Source organism: Haliotis rubra, unplaced genomic scaffold (genome assembly GCF_003918875.1).
Source record: "Haliotis rubra isolate DU_JTF1 unplaced genomic scaffold, ASM391887v1 Scf840, whole genome shotgun sequence".
Lineage (NCBI taxonomy): Eukaryota > Metazoa > Mollusca > Gastropoda > Lepetellida > Haliotidae > Haliotis > Haliotis rubra.
Genome location: NW_025767569.1, coordinates 364,189 through 387,337, shown reverse-complemented (window position 1 = coordinate 387,337; position 23,149 = coordinate 364,189). Strand labels below are relative to the sequence as shown.

At 38.6% G+C, this 23,149-nt stretch overlaps 2 protein-coding genes and 2 long non-coding RNA genes across 7 annotated transcripts in view; all 4 read left to right on the top strand.

Moving 5' to 3' along the window:
* The first annotated feature begins 1,948 nt into the window (after window positions 1-1,948).
* LOC124262501 lies at window positions 1,949-3,017 on the top strand. The gene is made up of 3 exons (XR_006894612.1): window positions 1,949-2,103; window positions 2,229-2,287; window positions 2,543-3,017. It is a non-coding gene; the product is annotated as an uncharacterized LOC124262501 (long non-coding RNA).
* Window positions 3,018-3,080: 63 nt separating this feature from the next.
* LOC124262506 (signal transducer and activator of transcription C-like) overlaps window positions 3,081-23,149 on the top strand; it is a 135,369-nt gene continuing 115,300 nt past the window's right edge. The window contains exon 1 of the mRNA XM_046697016.1: window positions 3,081-3,440. Within this exon, the coding sequence (XP_046552972.1) occupies window positions 3,260-3,440 (181 nt within the window). The 5' untranslated portion in view covers window positions 3,081-3,259. The remainder of the gene's footprint in view (window positions 3,441-23,149) is intronic.
* Window positions 4,314-7,050, top strand: LOC124262500. Its single transcript, XR_006894611.1, has 2 exons — window positions 4,314-5,279; window positions 5,521-7,050. It is a non-coding gene; the product is annotated as an uncharacterized LOC124262500 (long non-coding RNA).
* LOC124262495 (ankyrin repeat domain-containing protein 50-like) overlaps window positions 7,172-23,149 on the top strand; it is a 61,707-nt gene continuing 45,729 nt past the window's right edge. For 3 of the 4 annotated variants that reach the window (XM_046697001.1, XM_046697002.1, XM_046697000.1), the window contains exons 1-2: window positions 13,872-13,974; window positions 14,444-14,510. In XM_046697001.1, coding sequence (XP_046552957.1) covers window positions 14,477-14,510 — 34 coding nt within the window. In that variant the 5' untranslated portion in view covers window positions 13,872-13,974; window positions 14,444-14,476. Of the gene's footprint in view, window positions 7,316-13,871; window positions 13,975-14,443; window positions 14,511-23,149 lie in introns of those variants that run through there. The other variant, XM_046696999.1, reaches the window with a different exon arrangement.

The window sequence follows — 23,149 nt, the reverse complement described above, 5'->3', positions numbered from 1 at the left end:
TTGGATCCTTCACCGCAGATACTGTGTGCCCCAGGCAAGACATGCCTTTCCTTAAAACTGGACGTATTGCAGGCCGTTGGTGTCGGCTGTTGTGCTCCACCAGTAGGTTCTGTACAGTCCTGGAACTGATTGGACGTAAGCCAGGAATGGACGGAGCAGTGAAACTGGCAGCCAGGAATCGATTCCTTAGATGGGTCACTTGAATGTCGTCTTTTTATGTTATGCTCAGTTACCTATTTCCATTACTGGCGAAATGACACATTGGATGTTTTGGATAATCGAAAACTGTCTGTCATATAATTATGTAGATATTGGCGAATTTGTTTATGTATTCAACATCGACGTATATAGGGGGGTCTACCACTGCTAAAATATGAGTTTTATGAACATAGTCACGTAAGGATTGATTTTACTGAGAGATATAACAGCTACACCCGTCTTCACACACGGAGACAATGTATCGGTACACTAGATTGAAACCCCTATTTAAGAAACATTATAGTGAGAGTACGAGGACGCTTGTGACCAAGAGCTTTCACGTTAGGATAGTTCGGGGCAAAACTGCACTTTATTACACTATACATGGGGTAGGGCAAACTGTATTCCTTTTCTGAGACGTCAAATACTTACCGACGATTCATCCAAAGCAGAACAAACAGAAAAACGGGGCAAGCAGGCAAACTGACTAGCTGTTCTATTGACGTGTCTGCCCGCCTACGTTAAACGCACGTTACCAAGAAAACAACTGATGAACAATTTGAAGACGGATTACGTTTGGGTGAACTATCTTCTACATAGTATTTTAACATCATTTGAGATTATCGTAAACCATATGGGTCAATATTAATGTAACATTTACACTTCCAATATAAGATTAGATCAGTTCATTCAGATGAAACTGATCAGTCACGCGACGTTCCACGGATGCATTGTGGGACAAGGCTTTGGTAGCAACCGTTGCCGTGTCGATGTCGAGTCGAGCTGAAACAATTTGTCGCTGAACAAGTTAAACGTTTTGATTCCATCGGCGATGTTAGCCAAGTGGACGTCAAATGACATTTATCGTTACGTCAGCTACCAGGTGTACGTTTGATTACGAGGAGGCAGACTAGAATGGCGTAGTGACGTCAATACATTGTGACGTAATGTAAAATGTGTCCTTTTGTCATCTGATAAAGTACCATTGGCGCCTTTGATCTTTAAGCGAAGCATCTTAGAGTTAGCCATATATTTTCATATCATATTATGCTTGTTTGTGGATTTTAACCATTCGGACGTATTGATTTGACATATGCATGATCTACGATCAAAGGCGAGTACGTGCAATACGTGTAACCGTCATTCATTAAACATGAAGTTTCAGTTCTCACAGCCCGGTTTCCTTCACAATTAACAAATATGGGGCCTCCTCAACTGACAATTGACAACAAATAGGCACATAGTTGGTACCCGGGATATAAGTGAAGGCTATTACAAGAGATGTTGTCATCTATGTTCATTGAGAGCGACTATAAGGATGTTACATGCACTATACTTACCTAGAGAAATGCATTGAGATAACGTGATTTGCTCGCTTTAGTAGTGAATACCACAAACACTATATCTACGTTGAGAAAAGCAGCGAGAAAACGTAACATCATAAAGGATACTATATTTTAGAATAGGAATGTCCTTCTAAAAAAATGATATTATCATATTTACCATATCAACGATGATATATTGTTCTTTATTTGACCAGTCAGGTTTTACCTCTGACGACTAGGCTACATATACCATTATATTATTCTACTCAAAACCACTGGGATATTTCCAGAAACTGTGATGTAATGTGCGGTACGAGTATAAATACATCTGAGAAAGCATGCAGTGAACATGTCCGTGATATCAATCTCACCATCTCACAACCGTCAGTATTAGCAAGTAGGAGGCTCATATCGGCTGCATATTCCGACCTTGGCCACGGGAAGTTGAAACCACACTGAAACCATGACGCTCATGTAGTTGTGCCCTAGCTCAGTGTTGCCAGCAACACCAGAAACTTAAGTTCAGTAGTCTTTCCACCTCACATGTGCCCACACAGCTGAAAGTTATCTCAGTGGAAAGGTACGTTTGTGTTTGAACAACACCCATCACTCACCCATTAATGACATTCTCATTTATCTGATAACTGAAATTACGAAACGTATGATTCTGAGGCTTACTTAAATGCTGTATTATGTTAATTTCAGGACAGCGATGGATATTCAGGTTATACTGAGTGTAGCGCTGACGCTTTTGTCAACACGAGGTAACTTTATATTCATTTGGTATTTTGCTACAGTTAAACAAAGATATTCACATTTGTAGTAAAGACGGATGAGTATTTTTGACAGTGTCGAAATATTTCCGACCGCCTGTATTGTGTCAATTTACTGATTTGAGTTAATTTCTAGTGCAATGCTGCAGCATAAAACAGTAATATGAATATTTCTCTAATCTTGAATTTAAACGTATAGTCAAACATACGAAATTACGTTCTACAACAAACCTGTCTTTTTTACAGCGGATAACTGCATGGAGGACCAACAGTGCACAAACTGCTCAAGCTCAACACAATACTGTATTGCAGATTGCTTTTCAGGGTATTTTGGCCTAAAATGCAAGTCCGGTTGCAGCAAACAATGCATCAACAGTATATGTAGTCAGACGCTGAGTGGCACTTATAGTTGCTCTGAAGGTTGTGTACCTGGTTTCTATGGTACTCGATGCAATATCCCGTGCACACTTCCGACGAAAAGGTGCACAAAATGTCCTCAAGAATGTGATGGAACGTTCTGCCATCTGACAACATCTTGTGTTTCTGGATGTCATGACCAATACTATGGGTCCAACTGCAAGAATTGTTCACCCAGATGTCGACAATGTAACAGGATAACAGGCAGATGTGATGTGTGTCATGATCCTTATCATGGCGTGGACTGTGAATACTCATGTGAACATTGTTCAACAACTGATTGTGTACAGACATGCGCACCTGGATTGTATGGAAGTACATGTGTTCCAAAAGATGCAGCCAAAACCTGCCAAGCTTACCCCTGCAAACAGTAGCACTTTGACAAGTAACAGTTCCACCTCGTGCATATCTGAATGTCAAAGATATAGTGGAGAGTGTATAAATGGTTGTGCAGATGACTGGTCTGGTCCATACTGTTCCTCACCTATTAAGTGTAACCCAAACTGTTTGGGTTGCAATGAGACGGGTGCCTGTGTTGAAGGATGCATGTCTGGTTACTATGGAGACGACTGTAAGCCTTGCCCGGGAACCTGTTTTAATTACACCTGCTACCGAAACAACGGGTCTTGCGACAATGGATGTATCCAAGGACAATATGGACAATCCTGTCAACTACCCTGCATAAACTGTCCGGGAGGTGTCTGCCATCCTAGTTCTGGGATATGTGGTAAGTGCAGTGCATTTCTATATGTTATTTCTTCTTTGAATGCAAATCATGATTAGTTCTGAGTGTAAGGCAAAGTGTCACCTGTGATTGTTCCCACAGCTGTTACTGTTCTTTATGTTCCAGAATGATATATGTCCGTACACGTGTCATCCTCTGGCGTTGACGCTTTATGTTTACTTGAACTGGGTCATCATTTCTGCTGTTTGACGGAAGCTCCCAGTTTCCCCATAATCTCAGCAGCAACTGATCAAATTACAAATGAAGTGGTTGTTGCCTTTAATTTCTTTCCACCTATGCCAAACCGTCTATGGTGCACTGTGTTGCAACTTATTTAATATATGGTTCAAAACACCATCGTTTCTTTTCTTGATGTACTAGGTGCCTTCTTGTGACAGGAGTAGTATTGTAAGGCGTCAGGTTTGTTTCATGAAAGCTCTGCTACTGGTAGCGAAGTGCGGGGCGGTGGGGTAGCCTAATGGTTAAAGCGTTGGCTCGTCACGCCGAAGACCCGGGTTCGAATCCCGACGTGGGCACAATGTGTGAAGTCCATTTCTGGTGTCCCCCGCCGTGATGTTGCTGGAATATTGCTAAAAGGTTCGTAAAACCAAACTCAGTCAGTCAGTCGGTCAGTCAGGTAGCGAAGTGCGCTCTTACTATTTCCGCGAATGCCTAGTATCAATACTGAGTTTTACTGATCCATGTATACATTTGATTTATATAGCTGTTCCCACCCGATCGAAGCTGTTTCGGCTGACCCTTTACTCACTGATGTCGATTTTGTTACAATTTTTCAACTATAAATTAAAATAACATATATGCTACGATTAGAAATAGTAGCAGGTTTAAAATAACTTTGAATGTTTTTGGAGGAGGACAATAATTTTGTAATACTTCAATCCCCTTTACTGGTACAGTCACTAACAGTCTCAGTTACTAATCTAAACAACCAATAATAAAAGAGTACTAAGAATAAAGAGTTAAATATAAAATGGTTATCCTATAGATATATTATTCCCGTCTGAATGAAAATATTATTTCTAAATCCTTTACTCAGAGTTAAGAATAATGAAGATTATATTTCATTCGTTTAGGATGCGACAATTTATATATAGCAGTTTGGCCTATATTCATTTGTATCAGACTTTCTATATGTACTAACAACCAAAAAGTATCTAAATGATAGTATGGTGAAACCAATTAAACGGACACAATTACCAGCTCCGAATTAAAAGCTGAAAACATGCAAACACAGATTCAGTTCATATGAGTTTCTCTCCTCTTTTGTTCAGATCAGAGTGAGTGAGTAAGTATGGTTTAACGCCGCTTTTAGCAGTATTCAAGCAACATCACGGCGGTGGACACCAGAAATGGTCTTCACACATTGTACCAGTGTGGAGAATAGAACCCGGGTCTTGGCGTGAAGAGCGAACACTTTAACCAATAGGTTACCCAACCGCCAGATCAGATCAGAGTCCATGAATGAAGACACATTTGGAATTTGAAATACGGGAATGTATTCATTTTATATCAGACTTTGCATTTGTAGTTGCAACTCAAAATTATCATCTGTACAACCAGGCACACTTATGTACTCTGAAGTGTGAATTAATTTACGAAATAATTTGTCATCTCTAATTTAAGAAAGCATGCAGACATAGACTCGGCTGATACAATTCATACCTGTTTTGATAACTGTTTTGTTTAACTACCTTTTTCAGAGTCTGTCCAGAGTACCATAAATGACTGGACTATTGGAACAACGACTGCACTGCTGGTTTTGGTCTTCGGAATTATTGTGACAGGGTGCATTGTTCTCTTCAAGAGAGTCTCCGCAAAGAGGTCAGAATTTACACCCAGTTGACGTGGTGCGCCAATGCCAAACAGACCATAAGCTAATATTTTATCAGATAAGATTATATGTAACGACTTTGATTTTCATGATCAATATTTCAACAGTTTTACTGCAACAATGCCATGTTACATCATTATTTGGTTTGTAAATTGATTTTAAGAACTCTTCTAAATAGACTCTTCATATGCTAGTGCAGTATATGATTTACACATGCTATTTCTGTTCCAGAGAGGAATCCCACCAGATGGCAGACATCTGTCCACAACGTGATCCAAACAGACAGGGCAGCTCATCTAGGAGGTTCCGAAACTCAGAACATATCTACAGTGATGTCAACGAAGGCGAAATGGGACCAGTCATCGTTTTCCTATAAGTTTACATAACAAATGTCAGACCTAATTTAATTGTCTGTCGATATATTTGCAGACGTTGCAGAGCCATATTCCAAGTGATCAACACGTACATTTTTCACTGCTACGTATCCATTTCACGTTCAAAGGAATATGATACGGATAGTCAAGCCTTGTTATTCTCTGGTGTTCACGTTCTATGTATTATCATTAACCACAGTGTGCCATAACTTCAGTCTTTGGTGTCTACAAATCACAACGTTTGAGGCACATTCAAATGTGTCGTGTCTACGAAGATTTCAAAGTGCGTCTTGCTCAAGTGTAGTTTGGTCACAGGCTGCATCATGAAATGCCTTATGTTGGCCCGATGTAACACGCTAACTCGGTTAGCATATATTGTGATAAGAGACTAATCTTTGTCCTATGGTCTCGTTTTTTATACAGTTGCAGTTTTTTGTTCTGATAATAAAAATGCTTTTTCGTATTTTTGTTCCAAGCATAATGGATCCGTTAACATTGGCTTTGATAATTTGTATAATTGGTGCTTGAAAAGATTTATCAATGCGTATCCATGCTAAAGCATTAGTGTCTACCTCCACATTATGCAGTCACGCCTTCTGAGTGGTGAATCCTACTGTTTGTTTGTGTGTTTGGGTTTTGCTTAGCGCCGCACTCAACAATTCCCGCTGGATCTCACCATCTGTAAATAATCTCGACACGAAAACAATGACAGGACACATGAGCATGGATCAACGCAAATAGGATACAATGACATGCATTAACAGGTCAGTGAACCTGACCACTCGATCCTCATAGCTGCCTCGTATGACAAGCATGGGTTGCTGAAGACCCATAGGTTCCAATACTCCATTGATACGGGTCTTGTGCCAATATCACGACGTTTCTTTTTGTCTTTAAGTATATATTGTCCTCTACATACCAACTAATCTGTTATGCAGATCGGCGATTGTTGAGACGAGGTAAAACCAACCTGGGCCTCCTTTCACGATGCAGTAAGGTGATCGTAAGTCACTGAGGTAAACTTAATGCAATGTTAAAGAATGGGAATTAAGGTTAACCTTAGTAAAGGTTGTTTCGTGAAAGGAGCCCCTGGTAGGTAACACCTTACCAGATTAACTATATGTATATTATAAATATATTTACTATAATATTTCCTTAAATATACCTACAGTATGTTTTTTTACTATTTGTAGAATTGTATTAATATTGTGTAACACTGTAACTTCTGGTATAGTTGAGAGGTGTTCAACTACATGTAGGTTTATTTTATAGACATAATGAGTACTTTAAACGTGTACATATTTATTACATTCCATTTTATATATTTCCTAGTGTTCTTTCAGGCTGTTTCACACATAGATCTATAATAAACCATTCGGCCTCACAACCCACAGCCGTTTGTATTTGTTCTTAGTACACTAACAAAGCGCTGTTAAATGTATTACGAATTATGCTATATCCAACGGCCAGCCCGTCAATCGCGGGGCGGGTTATCAATACATTAGCTGCTCGTGTCGACCTGTAGGGAGAGTGTACAAACCCGGATAATCACACAAGAAAGGACAGGCTTGAATCACATTACAGATATTGCTGCAGTCAACTGGGACGCTACTGACGTGAACAGAAACTATCTGTGTTGAAGTGAAACTTTGGTAAGCAGCCTTACACTTTTTGTTTTCATTCTAAAACCGACGAAGCCGGCAATTATATGACTTATCACAGTTGAGTTGTACTCTACTAGCTTGAAGCTGTTCAAGTATCTATCATACTCCGAGGTAGTTTGTGTATGCTAGGCGTTAACACTCTACTAGCTTGAAGCTGTTCAAGTATCTATCATACTACGAGGTAGTTTGTGTATGCTAGGCGTTAACCCCTGGATTTCAGAGGGACATGTATGTCCCTTGTCTTCGACATATACCATGCACATGATACCTGTTAGGAATCACCGACTGTCTCTGGCAAAGCAGCCTCTGGGTAGTTTGTGTACATCACTATGTATCAAATCTTCTGAATTTTTAGAGATCCAAGACCATGACATTCTAGTCAGATGTTTAATATTAAAGACTGTGAAGCGGGAGTCAGTATCGGTCGCTTCTCAAGTTCAGAGTGACACTTTGAAATGATGTCACATGTTTTTTTCTCATTTCATTGTCTTGCTGTTTTCGTGCACACGCCATTTTCTGACAGCAGACACCAACACGACGCTGTTATTCACATAACAGAATCTTGTTAACCAAACGGAATTAATTATTTGTCGTAGTGGTTAGTGTTTTCTTTGTGATATCTGTTTCAAACTAAATTAAATTCACAAACATTTCGCCTGGTTCAGTATCATGTGATACGTACGTGATTGTTAAAAGTTATGTTTATCCGTTGAACGTTTTTCTTACAGTATTAACATCAGAAATTGGCACTTTCAGTACACTGTATGTATAATCTCTAGACATGTGTTAGAAGATGAAACATGTACGTCTCTATGAAGTGTAATAATCAATATTCCAATTCGTATGAACAGGTCAGTATATCTGATTTTATGACGAAATGACTCATAAATCGTTAAGAAAGTGATTAATATATTTCGTTAAGTGTACATGCAAACGCACATATATTAAGAAGTGTCTTGGTCATGGATTTTGTATATCGATTTATCGACAGAGCAATTATGTCTAATGGTTTGCCAGAAACGTTTCACGATTTACTCATTCTTTTCTTTCTGAAACTGTACGTGATTTACCACACAGTGACTTACGTTAAATTTCTGTCAACCGGATGCCTGTGTTGTCCACATTTACAAACACAGTAAGCCTATCTCTTAGTTTATCTATTCAGGATAGTATTCAAGTGATCATTTCTTGTTCAGTCAAAAGAGTGTCCAGTTCCGACTAACAACCGAGATTTGGTATACTTTGAACGAAAATAAGGCATACTTCTCAACATGTCGATGTTGTCCGTTCTGACCAACAAACCGAGATTGTGTATACTTTGAACGATAATAAGGCATACTTCTCAGCATGTCAATGTTGTCTTGTTCTGACCAACAAACCGAGATTGTGTATACTTTGAACGATAATAAGGCATGCTTCTCAGCATGTCAATGTTGTCTAGTTCTGACCAACAAACCGAGATTGTGTATACTTTGAACGATAATAAAGCATACTTCTCAACATGTCAATGTTGTCTTGTTCTGACCAACAAACCGAGATTGTGTATACTTTGAACGATAATAAGGCATACTTCTCAGCATGTCAATGTTGTCTTGTTCTGACCAACAAACCGAGATTGTGTATACTTTGAACGATAATAAGGCATACTTCTCAACATGTCAATGTTGTCTTGTTCTGACCAACAAACCGAGATTGTGTATACTTTGAACGATAATAAGGCATACTTCTCAACATGTCAATGTTGTCTTGTTCTGACCAACAAATGAGATTGTGTATACTTTGAACGATAATAAGGCATACTTCTCAACATGTCAATGTTGTCTTGTTCTGACCAACAAACCGAGATTGTGTATACTTTGAACGATAATAAGGCATACTTCTCAGCATGTCAATGTTGTCTTGTTCTGACCAACAAACCGAGATTGTGTATACATTGAACCATAATAAGGCATACTTCTCAACATGTCAATGTTGTCTTGTTCTGACCAACAAACCGAGATTGTGTATACTTTGAACGATAATAAGGCATACTTCTCAACATGTCAATGTTGTCTTGTTCTGACCAACAAACCGAGATTGTGTATACTTTGAACGATAATAAGGCATACTTCTCAACATGTCAATGTTGTGTTGTTCTGACCACCCCTTGGTGGTAGGGTGAAAATGATGTCGGAGTTGTACGGATAAAGTGTTGGTGCAGATATTGTTGGATCTTTGAAGAGCCGGGCTCCCAAATTCTAAACAGAAGGCATATATTTCAGGGCGATTTCTTTAGTCCTCTGCTCTTTCAACTCATCTTACTCAGAGTGGATAGCATTGACCGTCATCGCAAGAATATAACAGATTATCCGTCAACCCATGCTAATTTTGTGAAGCACATCTCAGCTGTGTGTTTAAGAAATAGGTACATTTCGTTTATTTACCGGTGATCTGCCATAGGACTTGTCATCGCTAAGACATGTGGATGTATGGAACAATTGTGCTTTTATGTTGTAAGTAACTTTGAATGTTTGAATACGTATTCGCCCATGTCACCCTACTTGCAACAGATAACCATAACTGAATGTAATATGTACAATATGCAATATGATCTGCAGTGAATGTAATAGAAAGCATACAATTCATATGTGTACGTTCGGGTCACAGCTGTATAATCAGAAGGAAATAACAGTCACCGGTTAGCAGGTTGAACTGTGTTTGTAATAATGGTATTTAAACTGGTTTATTTCAAAATGGAAATGTCACATCAATCAGTATATTCAACGTGGTATATTTCAAAAGTATAACGCTGTTTTTGTGGTTACAACTTCATAGACAGTGATATAAGTTTTCTCAAGCGAAAGTTGACTTAACCATAGATAGAGCAGGCAGACAATTGAGATGGTTGCACATCTGGTGTTATATGTCTACACCCCCCATCCCCAACCCATCCCCACCCACCCCCAACAAAATAACAACAACAAAACAAAACAACAACATTAAAACAAAAACAATCAAAAACACAAAAACAAAAAGCAAAAAGCAAAAAACAAAAAAGCAAAAAAAAAACAAAACAAAAAACATGTAGCACGCACGCACACACACACACACACACACACGCACACACGCACACCCCCACACAAACACACTACAACCCACCCAAAAAATAAAATAAATAAAAACCAAAAGCAAAAAAGCAACAACAAAAACTAAAAGCAAAAAAACAAAAACAACAACAAAAACATGTAGCATAGTCATTTCTGTAAATCAACAGACTACCAAAGTAGTATGTATTCCTTATTGTTCAAACAGAACTGCTTGCGACGCTCGTATTATGGGTGAGTGACTTTGTTAGATCGAATGACAGTTTGAGGAAATAGCGAGTGAATTAATGAGTAATGTACGCCGATTTTAACATTATTCCAGCAATGCGGACACCAGAAATGGGCTTCACACACTGTGCCCATGTTTATAATCGAACCCGAATATTCGGAGTGTCGAGCGAACGCTTTAACCACTTGGCTACCCCTCTGCCCCTTGGGGAAGTACATTTTCACACGAACTCAAAATAAACACGGTGCGTTTAGTCAAGAAAGGTCATGCGATCTTCTTTGTTTGTTTGTTGTTTAGGGGCGGTGGGGTAGCCTAGTGGTTAAAGCGTTGGGTCGTCACGCCGAAGGCCCGGGTTCGAATCCCCACATGGGCACAATGTGTTTAGCCCATTTCTGGTGTCCCCCGCCGTGATGTTGCTGGAATATTGCTAAAAGCGGCGTAAAACTAAACTCAGTCAGTCAGTCAGTCAGTTTGTTGTTTAATGATGTACCCTTCAAGTTTCTGGCTATATAACTGCAGCCTGCATGTAATTAACCGATCTCGACCAGACAATCCAGTGACTGACTTACCAGCATTTATCTTCGCGTTAACAGGATGATGACGTGCATCATCTAAGTCGGCGCGTCAGTTGAATTAGTCGCCTCACACTACAAGCCCCCTTGTCGTAGATTAAATATTTCCAAGAGGGCTCAAATATGGTCTTATATTCTTTTTTCATCCCGAACTCCTTTTGACTTGGAAGTTTCGCGTTGGAATTTGTCTTCAGCGACCCGTGCTTGTCGCGAGAAGCGACTAAAGGTGCCAAGGCTAACTGACTTGTCAACATGTATCCCAACTGAGTTGATCGATGCTGATGCTGTTGATCACCAGATTTACTGGTTCAAACTCGATTATTTACAGACTGCCGGCATAAAGCTGTAATATTGCAGAATGCGGTGTTGATCAACAAACCCTCAAATCAATCGTTTACCTTACAACAATGACCTATTTGTTTGGATATGATCTTTCAGAATGAAGCTTGTCTTGGTTGGAGTATCTTTTGGCTTGGCTGTTATCGTCACGTTCAAGAACACAATGCAGCTTCCTACAGTTGTTACATGTACGATGAAAATGTGGTGTCAGATCGACTGCCAGTTTGAGGAAACCAACTAAATCAACCTTTGGACGGGATATAAATATATTATCTCAATTTAAACCAAATATAAAATAAATTATATTTATGCCTAAAAATGTCATTGGGTGTCATAACAAGCCGATGAAATCAAGTGTGTACCACTTACATCTGTTCATTTCTAATTTCATTCAGATCCTGAAGCTTTGTGGCCCCAAAACATTCATCTGTGTGGTCTTTCTCCAACGTGGCCCAAAGTTGTAGAATTTTAACGCTTCAGGCTTTGTTACGTGTTAAAACTAATACTAGTTAAATGGAGGTAGTCTTGTAGAAACTCGGTCTGAAGCCAACAAACAACAAAGAACTGCCAATTCCAACATTCACCAAGTTTACAAATCACTACAAAGGTATTACAGTGGAAGTACGAAATAAAGAAGCAGTGCAAATTCAAAGCCAGTATACAAAAGTAGTGTTTATAGCATTAAAGACTGAGATAGTAACCTTCACTTAATTGCAACAGAGATAAAGTTTCCCAAACAAGCTGATTCTCCAGGGTAAGAATGATCTCAACACAATTGCTGGTTTTCGTGTAACTTGAAATGTAAAGAAAACCTCCAAAATGATGAATTAAATGATAAAGTTAATGTTTTTGTTAAAAAAGAACAACGCTAAATAAGATCTACACTGTTTTCATTCGTCCTCATTTTGAATATGCGTGTGAATTATGGGATGGGTGTACAGCTGATCAAACTAACTCCTTAGAACGGTTACGGTTAGAAGCAGCTCGTATAGTGTCAAGGCTTCCAAAATATGCTTCTCGTGATCATTTGTATTCTGAAACTGGTTGGGAAACCCTTAGTGAACGTAGAAGAAAAAGAAAACTTTGCTTAATTTATAAGACTCTTCACAATATTGCACCATCATACCTTCAGGAATTACTACCTACATATGTTGGCCAAAAATTAACCTTCAAGCAACTCTTTAAACTTCTCCCTTCCATTTACGAGATTGAAACTTTCCTTATCATCTTTTTTTCCATTTACTATACGAATGTTGAACAAAGTTCCCATAGAAATAAGAAATACAGATTCTTTAGCAGGGTTTAAATTGAAATTCAAAATAAAATAAATGCAGCCCCACCTTTCTTTTGGTTTGGTACAAGGAAACTGAACATTATTCACACAAAACTAAGGTACAATACAAGTCCGCTGAGTTACGATTTATTCAGAATTAATTTAAGATCAGATGCTTCTTGTACTTGTGGTTGTTCTTGTGAAAATTCATGGCATTATCTTATAGAATTTTCTTTGTACACAACGCAGCGTAAAGATTTGTTTGAAAATGAAAAAAATACTGTCGTTAAACATCGCATACCCATTAATCTAGATTTATTGTTATTTGGTCATGTTACACTATCACTATATGGAAATGAATTATTATTTGACTGACTGACTGAGTTTGGTTTTACGCCGCTTTTAGCAATATTCCAGCAACATCACGGCGGGTGACACCAGAAATGGGCTTCACACATTGTATCCATGTGGGGATTCGAACCCGGGTCTTTGGCGTGACGACCCAACGATTTAACCACTAGGGTACCCCACAGCCCAATTATTATTTGAACATGTACATAGATATATTAAGCTCATTGAAAGATTTTTGTAGGTTTATTCTTGTATATACTTTTCACATCCTTCCACAAATCCCTGTTGTCAATGGTTTTTATAATGTAAATATGACATATATAACTTCTTGGAGAGGGCGTTCCTAAGTTGGATAACTTGTGCCCAATCCATTTGATTTTCGAATAAGATATGTTTAAAACAAACGAAAATATACTCAAACATTTCATTAAGAATACTGTTAGAAATTTGATAGCAACTTCATAAGTAGTTAAGTGACTCAGCAGGAGAGAAGAATAGAGCTGGAGAGTCCGGCCTATTTGCAATCTGATCCCCCGCTATGAGGTTTTCGACATATCATTTTCAAATGAAATTTGCAAATGTCTTCGGTATAACAAACAAACCTATGGTGAAGCGAGTGTGTATTGTTATGTTATACACTGAACTACCCGTCAGTCGCAAGGCGGGTTATAAATACATTAGCTGCACTAAGCCGGGTTGAACGCACAAGGACAGGACAGGCTTGAATCACGTGATATACCACAGTCAACGGGGACGCTACTGACCTGAACTGAAACTGTCTATGTTGAAGTGAAACATTGGTAAGCAGCTTTGCACTATCTGTTTTCATTTTTAAACCGACGAAACCGGCAATTTAATGACTTATGATACTTCTCAAACGTCTACAATAAAACTAGCCTGTTGGGATGTTTGAGGAAAAACCCGAACACGAACGCGGAAGTGTTCCGCCATATTGGATAGTTGGATACAAAATCACGTATCGCGAAGGCCGTTCCTGAGTCGCCTATTTCATCATGTGTATTTACATATTCAGTCACAACACACGCATCACCGGATTCCCTCATACATGATGACATTGACCTTCATTGCCAAGGGGGAATCCACCCTGAAAAACAAAGCAGATTATCCGACAAGCCCTTTTTCAACGACAGTATATGTCCTTCTAGCTCGACAAATGCAAACTTATCCATCTCATGCAACCCAGGCTAATTGTGTGAAGTATATCTCAGTTGTGTGTTTCGATAATAAATACATTTAATTTATTTATAGGTGATCTGCCAAATGACATGTCAACGCTGAAACATGTGGATTTATGGATCAATTGTGTTTTTATGCTGTAAGTAACTTTGAATGTTTAAATAGTATTACGTATTTCTTTGATGTCACCCTAAATGCAACAAGTGCGACCCACAATATATATATATATATATATATAGTCACTGGTTAGCCGGTTGATGGAAATGTCAAATTAATCACTGCATCCGCGCCCCAAAAAAACAGACAATACAACATGTACCAATATCATCATGGAAATACGTGTCAAAGCAGACTTTGCTAGATGGGATAACATTTTGGAGAAATAGCAAGTGAGTTCATGGGTATTGTTTTACTCCGAATTGAACTATATTCGAGCATTATGACAGCGGTGGACACCAGAAATGGGCTTCACACATTGTACCCAGGTTTATAATCGAACCTGGATATTCGGCGTGACGAGCGAAGCTTTAACTACTTGGCTACCCCTCTGCCCCTTGAGAAAATATAGTCCAGAAATGTCATGCGATCTTCTTTGTTTATTGTCGAATGATGTACCCTTCAAATTTCTGGCTATATAACCGCAGCCTAAATGTAATTAACCGATCTCAACCAGACATTCCAGTTAGGCTTTTGGCTTCAACATATCTGGTGAATACAAAGTTTGGGCTCTGTAATTAAGTTGGTTATTTATAAAGCCTAGTACAAAACCTATCTTGTTAAATCACTTGCACACATTGATTATTTTAAAAGCCTTAGAATGGAAAATTCTAAAGCAGTGAATCACCATGGTTGCAAGGTATGAATGGCCAATCAGAATACAGGAAGCAGCTATTTTGTGCGGTACTACAAAATGGCCGCTCTCATGGCTGTTGAATGTTTTTTGTCGCATTACTGACACTAAAATTGGTGATTTACGTCCATTTACGTATATAACATGGGCAAAAGTGAGTGAGTGTGTTGCAATATGGAAAGAACTAGATGGCATCGAAAATTCTGTAACAGTTAATACAGCTTCTTTTCGTTTACTGATAAGCCTACTGACTAGCATTGAGAGAGCTTTGAAATGAAAAGACAAGGGTTGTTTGCATAGGTAGGATAGATTCTCCTCCTAACAACTTGCTGAGTTATGCCTTGAATAGTAGATTAGGTAATGATTTATGTGGTCACTGTACATGTTTTACTGTGTTGACTATATGTTAGCTTCTTATTCATTATTTCCTTTCATCAGACAGTCTAATGTAGGAACTCTAGATAACTCGGTGTTCTCTTCACAAATAAGAGAGAGCTATATTACAACGTTTTTCTAAAAGCCTTACACTCTATATTCTTCAGTTAATCTTTTTGAGAATACTAACTTTGATACTATAAAAGCTTTTGTGCTATATCTATTTAATGTTTAAAAGCTTTTGTGTTATATCTATTTAATGTTTAATGTTTGTAAGATCAGTTTGCCCCTGGAGACATTATTTTTTAATGTATTTTGGGCCTATGGCTTTTCACTGGAAATATACTCTGGCTCTGACATTCAAATCATCAGCATAATGTGTATTAATGACTCATATGTTCCATTCTGCAGATATTTCATAACTGCAAATAATGCTTCGTGTCAGATACCTTTTGTCTGATCAAATATGTTTCTAGAAAGCTGAAACTGACAGGATGTGGGCCCGTTGTCATTCAAATTTGATAGTTTCATGTAATATGTACATGGAATGCGTTTGCATCATTACATCAATTACATTTGAGAAATTAATTCCATTGCATATATGTAATGTATGATATTGTTTATGTCAGTGATTAATATGTCTTGAACAATATTCTTTTTTAATTTTTCATTTACATGATTGGTCGTGTAGTGATCAACATCCTGATTGGTCAATATTTTATTCAAGAAATTTGAATTTTAAAAAAATATGGACTAATTATGAAATTATGAAAACATTTCTAATGTTTTTACAACATTACTATTGCGTAAGTAACATAAAAGGCTGTCACCAACAGGCCAAGGACAAGGCCGTGTAATCCGAATACGGTCAGGGGGTACTCTTCTTTCAGGAGCTGTGAATCATTAATATGCAATTAATTTTTGAAAGACAAGTTTTGATTCTTATCAAGCACATCATGGGAATAATTTTGATATATAGTCCTTGTATTCACCAAATATGTTGAAGTACACTCCTATTTCTAGAGGCCTTACAGATTTCGCCTCGTGGCCTAAGTGAGTCGATGAGTGACTGAGTTACCAGCATGTAGCTACGCGATAACGATATGATGACGTGCATCATCTAAGTCAGTGCGCCAGTTGAATTTTCCAGAAGAGTTCAAATATGATTTTATATTCTTTTATATCACATATTCCTTTTTACTTGAAGTCCGTAAAGTTCCGTCTTCAGCGACCCGTTCTTGTCGTGAGAGGCGACTAGCGGGATCGGGTGGTCAGGCTTACTGACATGTCAACATATATCGCAACTGTGTAGATCGATGCTCATGCTGTTGATCACTAGATTTTCTAGTCCAGACTCGATTATTTACGTACCGCCGCCATATAGCTGGAATATTGATGAGTGTGGTGTTAACTCTCATTAAGCCCGAGAGCCCCATCACTACTCAACACCTGGAAGCCCTCGCTGATTGCCCACTCTCTTTGCCGAGACTAATTAGTGCTAGTCACACCTGATTGCCCTGGCAGGTTTCGGGGATCACAGGAAACTGTCTAGGTCGTACAAACAAGTCCTGATTGTTTAATTGTGTCGTAAAGATATATGTTGAAAGAAATCAGGTGTGAATACATGTCGTGTATTGCAAGCTTTATGTAATTGTATTGCAAGTTTCTCTTGTAGACCTTTTGTCGGCTTGTACATTTATATTTTATCACAATATGCATACACATGTATTCTTTGTATGTTACAGATGAGACACACGTTAACAAATTCTCTCTCTAATATCATTGTATGAAGTTTAAATTTACAAAACATCTATGACAATGACATACTGTAAAGAAGAATTTACTTTCATACTTTATAATCTTCGACGAAAATAGCGGTTTTGCCGATACATTTCTAGTGTTTACGAATTATTTTAATGAAAGTACTATAACGCTAAGTCGTGACTAGCACAAAAGCACATTCATAGCATTGCACTTTTGTTTCATACAGATTTAATGCAGAAAACATACGTGACCATACAAACATACATATACAAAATGTATACTACATATTCCTTGCATAGACATAAAACAAAGAGTCACGTGATAGGGGCGTCATCAAATTTCCGAATAGAACGTTCGGTATCTCAACTGTTCAATGTAGTGGCTGGTCATATGTTATCTGCGACCAATCGTATCATGAGATAACCGTCACAGAGGAAAGGACAGGTGATGGGGCGTGGGCGAAATTTCTGAAGAGCACGTTTGGTCACTCAGCAGCTTGATAGAGATTGGTTATTGGCTATATCCTTGACCAGTCGATATGCTGGGTTTCGGCTTTATCAACTCAAGCTATCATGTAACAGTTTGTGTATTGTAAACATACACTGGTAACGTTGTATGAAATATACACATAAGACAAATAGGAGTAGATAGTCACTTTGGCGAGTTTATTTGTCCTCATTTTAGTGTTTTTCGATAAGTAAAACAATGCAATTGAAATCCAACCACTGAGTAGAGGTAGTTTTTATTTTCATATACATTTTATGCACACAACTAGTACATAAAACATAATGGTTTGCTGTACATGTAAATATAATCTTCACCTTGATACGAATGACTATCCAAACTAGAGTACACGCATTACAGAATTCACGAGGTGACACTATACTGAAGAATTATAGTGTATAAACTTGCAGTTGACACCCCCGTCCCCAATATTTATGAAGGTTGGCGTGCCTATATCTTTACTGAATGCAAACGAGGTTCATAAGATTACAGATGTGCATGCATGTATAAACATCACAGAGAGGGGCGTGACTCCATAAAGCAAGATGTCCAATGATATAACAGCGCATCTGTTTTTACACTTGTCACGGGACAAACCTTTCAACAAGGACGTAACTGCATATGCATTCTACCGGAGGCTGTTATTTCAAGGTCGAAAGAGGCGTTCAATTATCTCATTACTGTAATCTGCTTGAATGATTATACCCATGTGTATCGATACCGTAACTGATATACTATCCAGTTTTTATTGACGATGGATCAATAGAGACTGAGTTGATTGATACACGTAATAATTGCACCGGATTTGATAATTACACAGATCAAATACAAACGTTTTACAGAATGCTCATGTAAATTGCATAGAAAACTGACAATTCAAATCAACATGAAACTTTCAACAGCTTGAACAAAAATGCTTGAAATACATTTGTATGGCTTACATGTAATAACTTATGATATTACTTCTGTCCATGTGTGACAATGTTTTGAATTACCAACTTACTGTCTTTTGTAACAAACGTAGTAAAATATTTCATTGTTGTAATAACACTGACATGTATATATGTAGATTATGGGAAACAACTAGTTACTAATTTGAAGTTTACTGAATTGTAAGTTCAATTATGTTTAATCTATTCGAGCTTGGATGTATAATTACTTGTGTTTATACATTATGTTTCAGTACATGAAACATGACAACGTAATGATGCCTAAAAAGTAAATTCAAACTATTCTATTGTGTTTGAATTCTTTGTATGTCCTTGAAATTTCGTATATTGTTTCCTATTTATTAGGTAGTTGAAGGAAATATAATTTTTAGTAACCTCTAAACCATTACATCTAATTCAATCAAGGTGCATACGAAGTATTTTAGTATCCATTCCCAAGGAAGAGTACCAGGCACTTACCTCTGTAAAAACATCATAATCCCCTTTCTCGCCGACATGCGTTCATTTGCTAAACGCTGTACAAGCCTATGATAATGATTAGAAATTGTTATCAAAACACTTTAAATACTTCTTCTGATTGATACTAAAGGTGGGATCTCTCGTAAGAAAAGCTAACATTTGCTCAGTACTGCTAAATTGGTTGAAATAATAGGTACAGTGCGATTTTTAAAAGTACAACACACATGTGAGTCTCTCGCTGAATAAGAGGTGCTTTCTGTTGACGACTGTATGTGGCTCTCGCTGTGAGAAACTGCTAATTACCTGCCCCATAAACACGTCACTCGCTGTGAGGAGCTGATTAATTTGCCCCATATATGCGTCTCTCGGCCTTAATGAGTTAAACAAGAAACACCTGTAGGTGGATTTGCCAGGGTGTACGAACCTTACACCCCATCAAATGTGTCACGTGACGCTCTACATGGGTTACCTAAATACTCTTGACCTTAGATGGAATGTGGCTGCCAAACGTCTGATCGCTTCGAATTTTAGAGTTGGCGTATACAATTATGAGCATAAACAGAGTTATAAAATTGTTGCCATCATTTCTTATTTTTTTTTGTCAATAGTAATATAAACAAAATAAAAAGTTTCTGTGTTTCACAAAACCCCTTAAATTCGATCGTTTTATCATAAACTGAGCCATTCCGAGTTATTTCCCTTTATGACCTTTCAGGAAAAATCGTGACAAAACGTTTTGCGTCTCATTCTGTCGAAGATTTAATGCTGGGTTTTAAAGATATGCAAAATAAAGAGATCTATATAAATTCGTCACACGGTGTTTTGAAAGGGTGTACGGGGCTGTAGTACCCTTGTAAACTCCCTATGTTACAATCCCGTACACCCTTTCAAAACACAGTGTAACTAATAGAGTAGCGGGGACACCTGACTGTGCCTGTACCTATTATTCTAGGTAGAGGTTCAGTCGGCCGTGGTAGGTCAACAATGGGTCGACTATAGTCTGGGTTTTTTTCATGTACATGCATATAATAACATCCATAACATAATTTTTCACTTGACATTCTACCCATTTACAGAATTTATTGTAGACACACCCACTGACATTTACACCCCAACCAAATGCAACACAGCATCAGCATACTTTTCCTCCTGGTCAACAAGTCAATTTTTTTTTTTCATTTTCAATTGTTGTGTCAAAATTCAGGTATTTTCTTCTCTTTGGCGCCAGTCTACCGCCAGCCTGGATGTTGAGAAGAACAGTCTCGGCATGAGACTGATCCTTCATGGTCATATCCACGATATATGTGTGGATGGCTGGGACCTAATTTCTTCACCTTCGAATGCCAACCCTCCAAGCGGTTGGTGGTGCTGGAAGCGATTGTATGAACTGGTTCCAAACACTACGCCCATCCGCCTCGACCCATTGTTCGGTTATCGTCAGCAAATTCCACAATCCTCACTATTCTCAAGGGCATTCAACCAGATGTCGTCAATGTCAGGTGGGTGGATGAGAGGCAGGGCAGAGGCATGGCGGATGAGTCTATTTACACTGGGGTCATTGATGAAGAGTGTCTGGACACCACATTTCTGAGCATTTCTCCAAATCACTTGACGGTAGTGGAACATACATCCCTCCAGTTGGCTAGTGAACACATTTCTGGCATCTTGTTCAAAGTCTGTGAAGATTGCCACTGGTGTCACAGGAATGTTGTTCTCGGCAGTTTTCTGTTTAACGATCTGGAAAAATTCCTCATAAGTTGCCTGGCACTTATCTGGAAGAAGTCCATACACTAGATGTAGGATCTTATCATTAACCGCAGCATGGATGATATACAGTTGATGGTAGATTTCTGGGCACATGGCAACGGTACCGCCGCTGAAGTAGTTGTCTGCCATGGAGAGGTATCTCAGGTTGTCAGTGGTTGTGTAGATGAACATCTTTACGCCCTGGTGAGAATTCTGTCCACCTTGGACAGCAAACAGAACATTTACTTAAAACGTTTTCTATTTTGCAATGGCCAGTGTGACGAGTCCAAGCAATTTATATACAGGGTAACACTGGCACTTACCACTCAAAACTACTCACTTATATACATATGATTTTAATCAATGACATTCTTCAAAAGTGATCATCCATCAGGTTGATATCATCATCTGATATTAATTGAACAGTACTCACTCTGTGAGAACAGTTCACTGGCACATGCCAACTTTAACAGCCTATAGCCACAAATGCTGTGAGCTGTGGCCTTTAGTCAAGTGTAACAACATATAGGGTGCAGGCACAGTGAGGTTAAGCCAGAGTAGCAGAGCAAATTCAAATCCGGTATACAAAAGCAGTGATTTTAGCAATAAAGACTTGGGTAGTAACATTCGCTTACTTGACAACAGCGGTAAAGCTTACCAAACAGGCTGAGTATCCAGGGTAAGAATGATCTCCACACAATTGCTGGTTTCCGTGTAACTTGAGATGTAAAGTGAGATGTGACGCAATCTCCAACTGACAACTGTCAGAATATGGTAGAAAGCCCTTAGACTTGTATTACCCTGTAGTACCTTCCAGAACTGTATTACAAGTGGAACATTGTTACACAATGAATAATACTGAGAAATATAAGATACTAAACCACCCTCCGTCGTACCATTTTTATTAAACACGTTAATGATTTGGTATCAAACGTGCGAATGCGAATATGATACTAAATCTTTCACGAGTTTGATAAAAATGGTATTTCACGGTTTAGTATTCTGTTCACTACTCTCCAACATAAATTGATAGCAACTGCCTACAGTGTGATGACTCAGCTTTCCGCAAGTCAAGCAATGTCTAATATCATTGTGACAGAGGTATTCGCATTGTGACATCATAACTGTAAACCATTATGACGTCATACGTCTAGCGATATTACACTAGCGTAATATTGCTGTAAAATAGTACACTGCAGTATCTTCCACGGGGTAGTAATAATAACAATATGATACAATTATTGCTTTGATCAGGCGGCCATCTTAATTGACACTTTTTGGACATACAAAACGGAATGTCCCGCATGTACAAAAACGATTGTAAAACTGAAACAAATAGACCAATTAGAGAGCTGCTTTCCCCATTTCAGTGCGGGGCCGTTGCGGCATGTATGTATGTGTTTGCACGTGTTGGTGTGTCGTTAATATGATTGCGCTTTTAAGTCATTCGTGTGATTAGTGTATATGACACAAGTGCCTGAAACATGTTTTCAATGATGATTGCATTGAGTCATTGAAAAACATTCAGTAGCAGGCAGCGGTGGGCTAATTACCATACATACAAGGGGCTCGATCCATGTAAAGTGAAGGTTAATACACATGCATCAATGTTTCTTTAGTTTCGTTCACTGTTCAGGTACCTGTTTGAAATCGCAGCTTAAAATTAGACGTTTTTGACACTTGCTGAGAGGGTTCAGGCTATAGGCCTTTTAGAATCTGGTCAAACTCAGCGGCAGGTTGCTGTCCGCTTTAATGTGAGTCAGAGTGCTATTGGTAGACTGTGGCAGAGATTTCAAGCCAATGGGTCCGTGGAATATGCACGTCGACCAGGTCGTCTCAGAGTCACAGCAGTTCGAAATGATAGGTACATGATTAACACGGCGTTACGTAACAGATTCCTTAATGCAGCTGACCTTCAGACAGAACACTTCAATGTTAACAATGTAAGGATATCCAGGAGCACCGTTCGTCGACGTATAAGTGTAACCGGTGCAGGCAACTTGCAGTACGTTCACCACTAACACTATGGAGTAGACAACATGACCGCCGGAATCAACGTCAATGGTCCCATGTGCTCTTCACAGATGAAAGCAGATTCCATTTGTCATTCCATGATGGACGGCAGAGGAT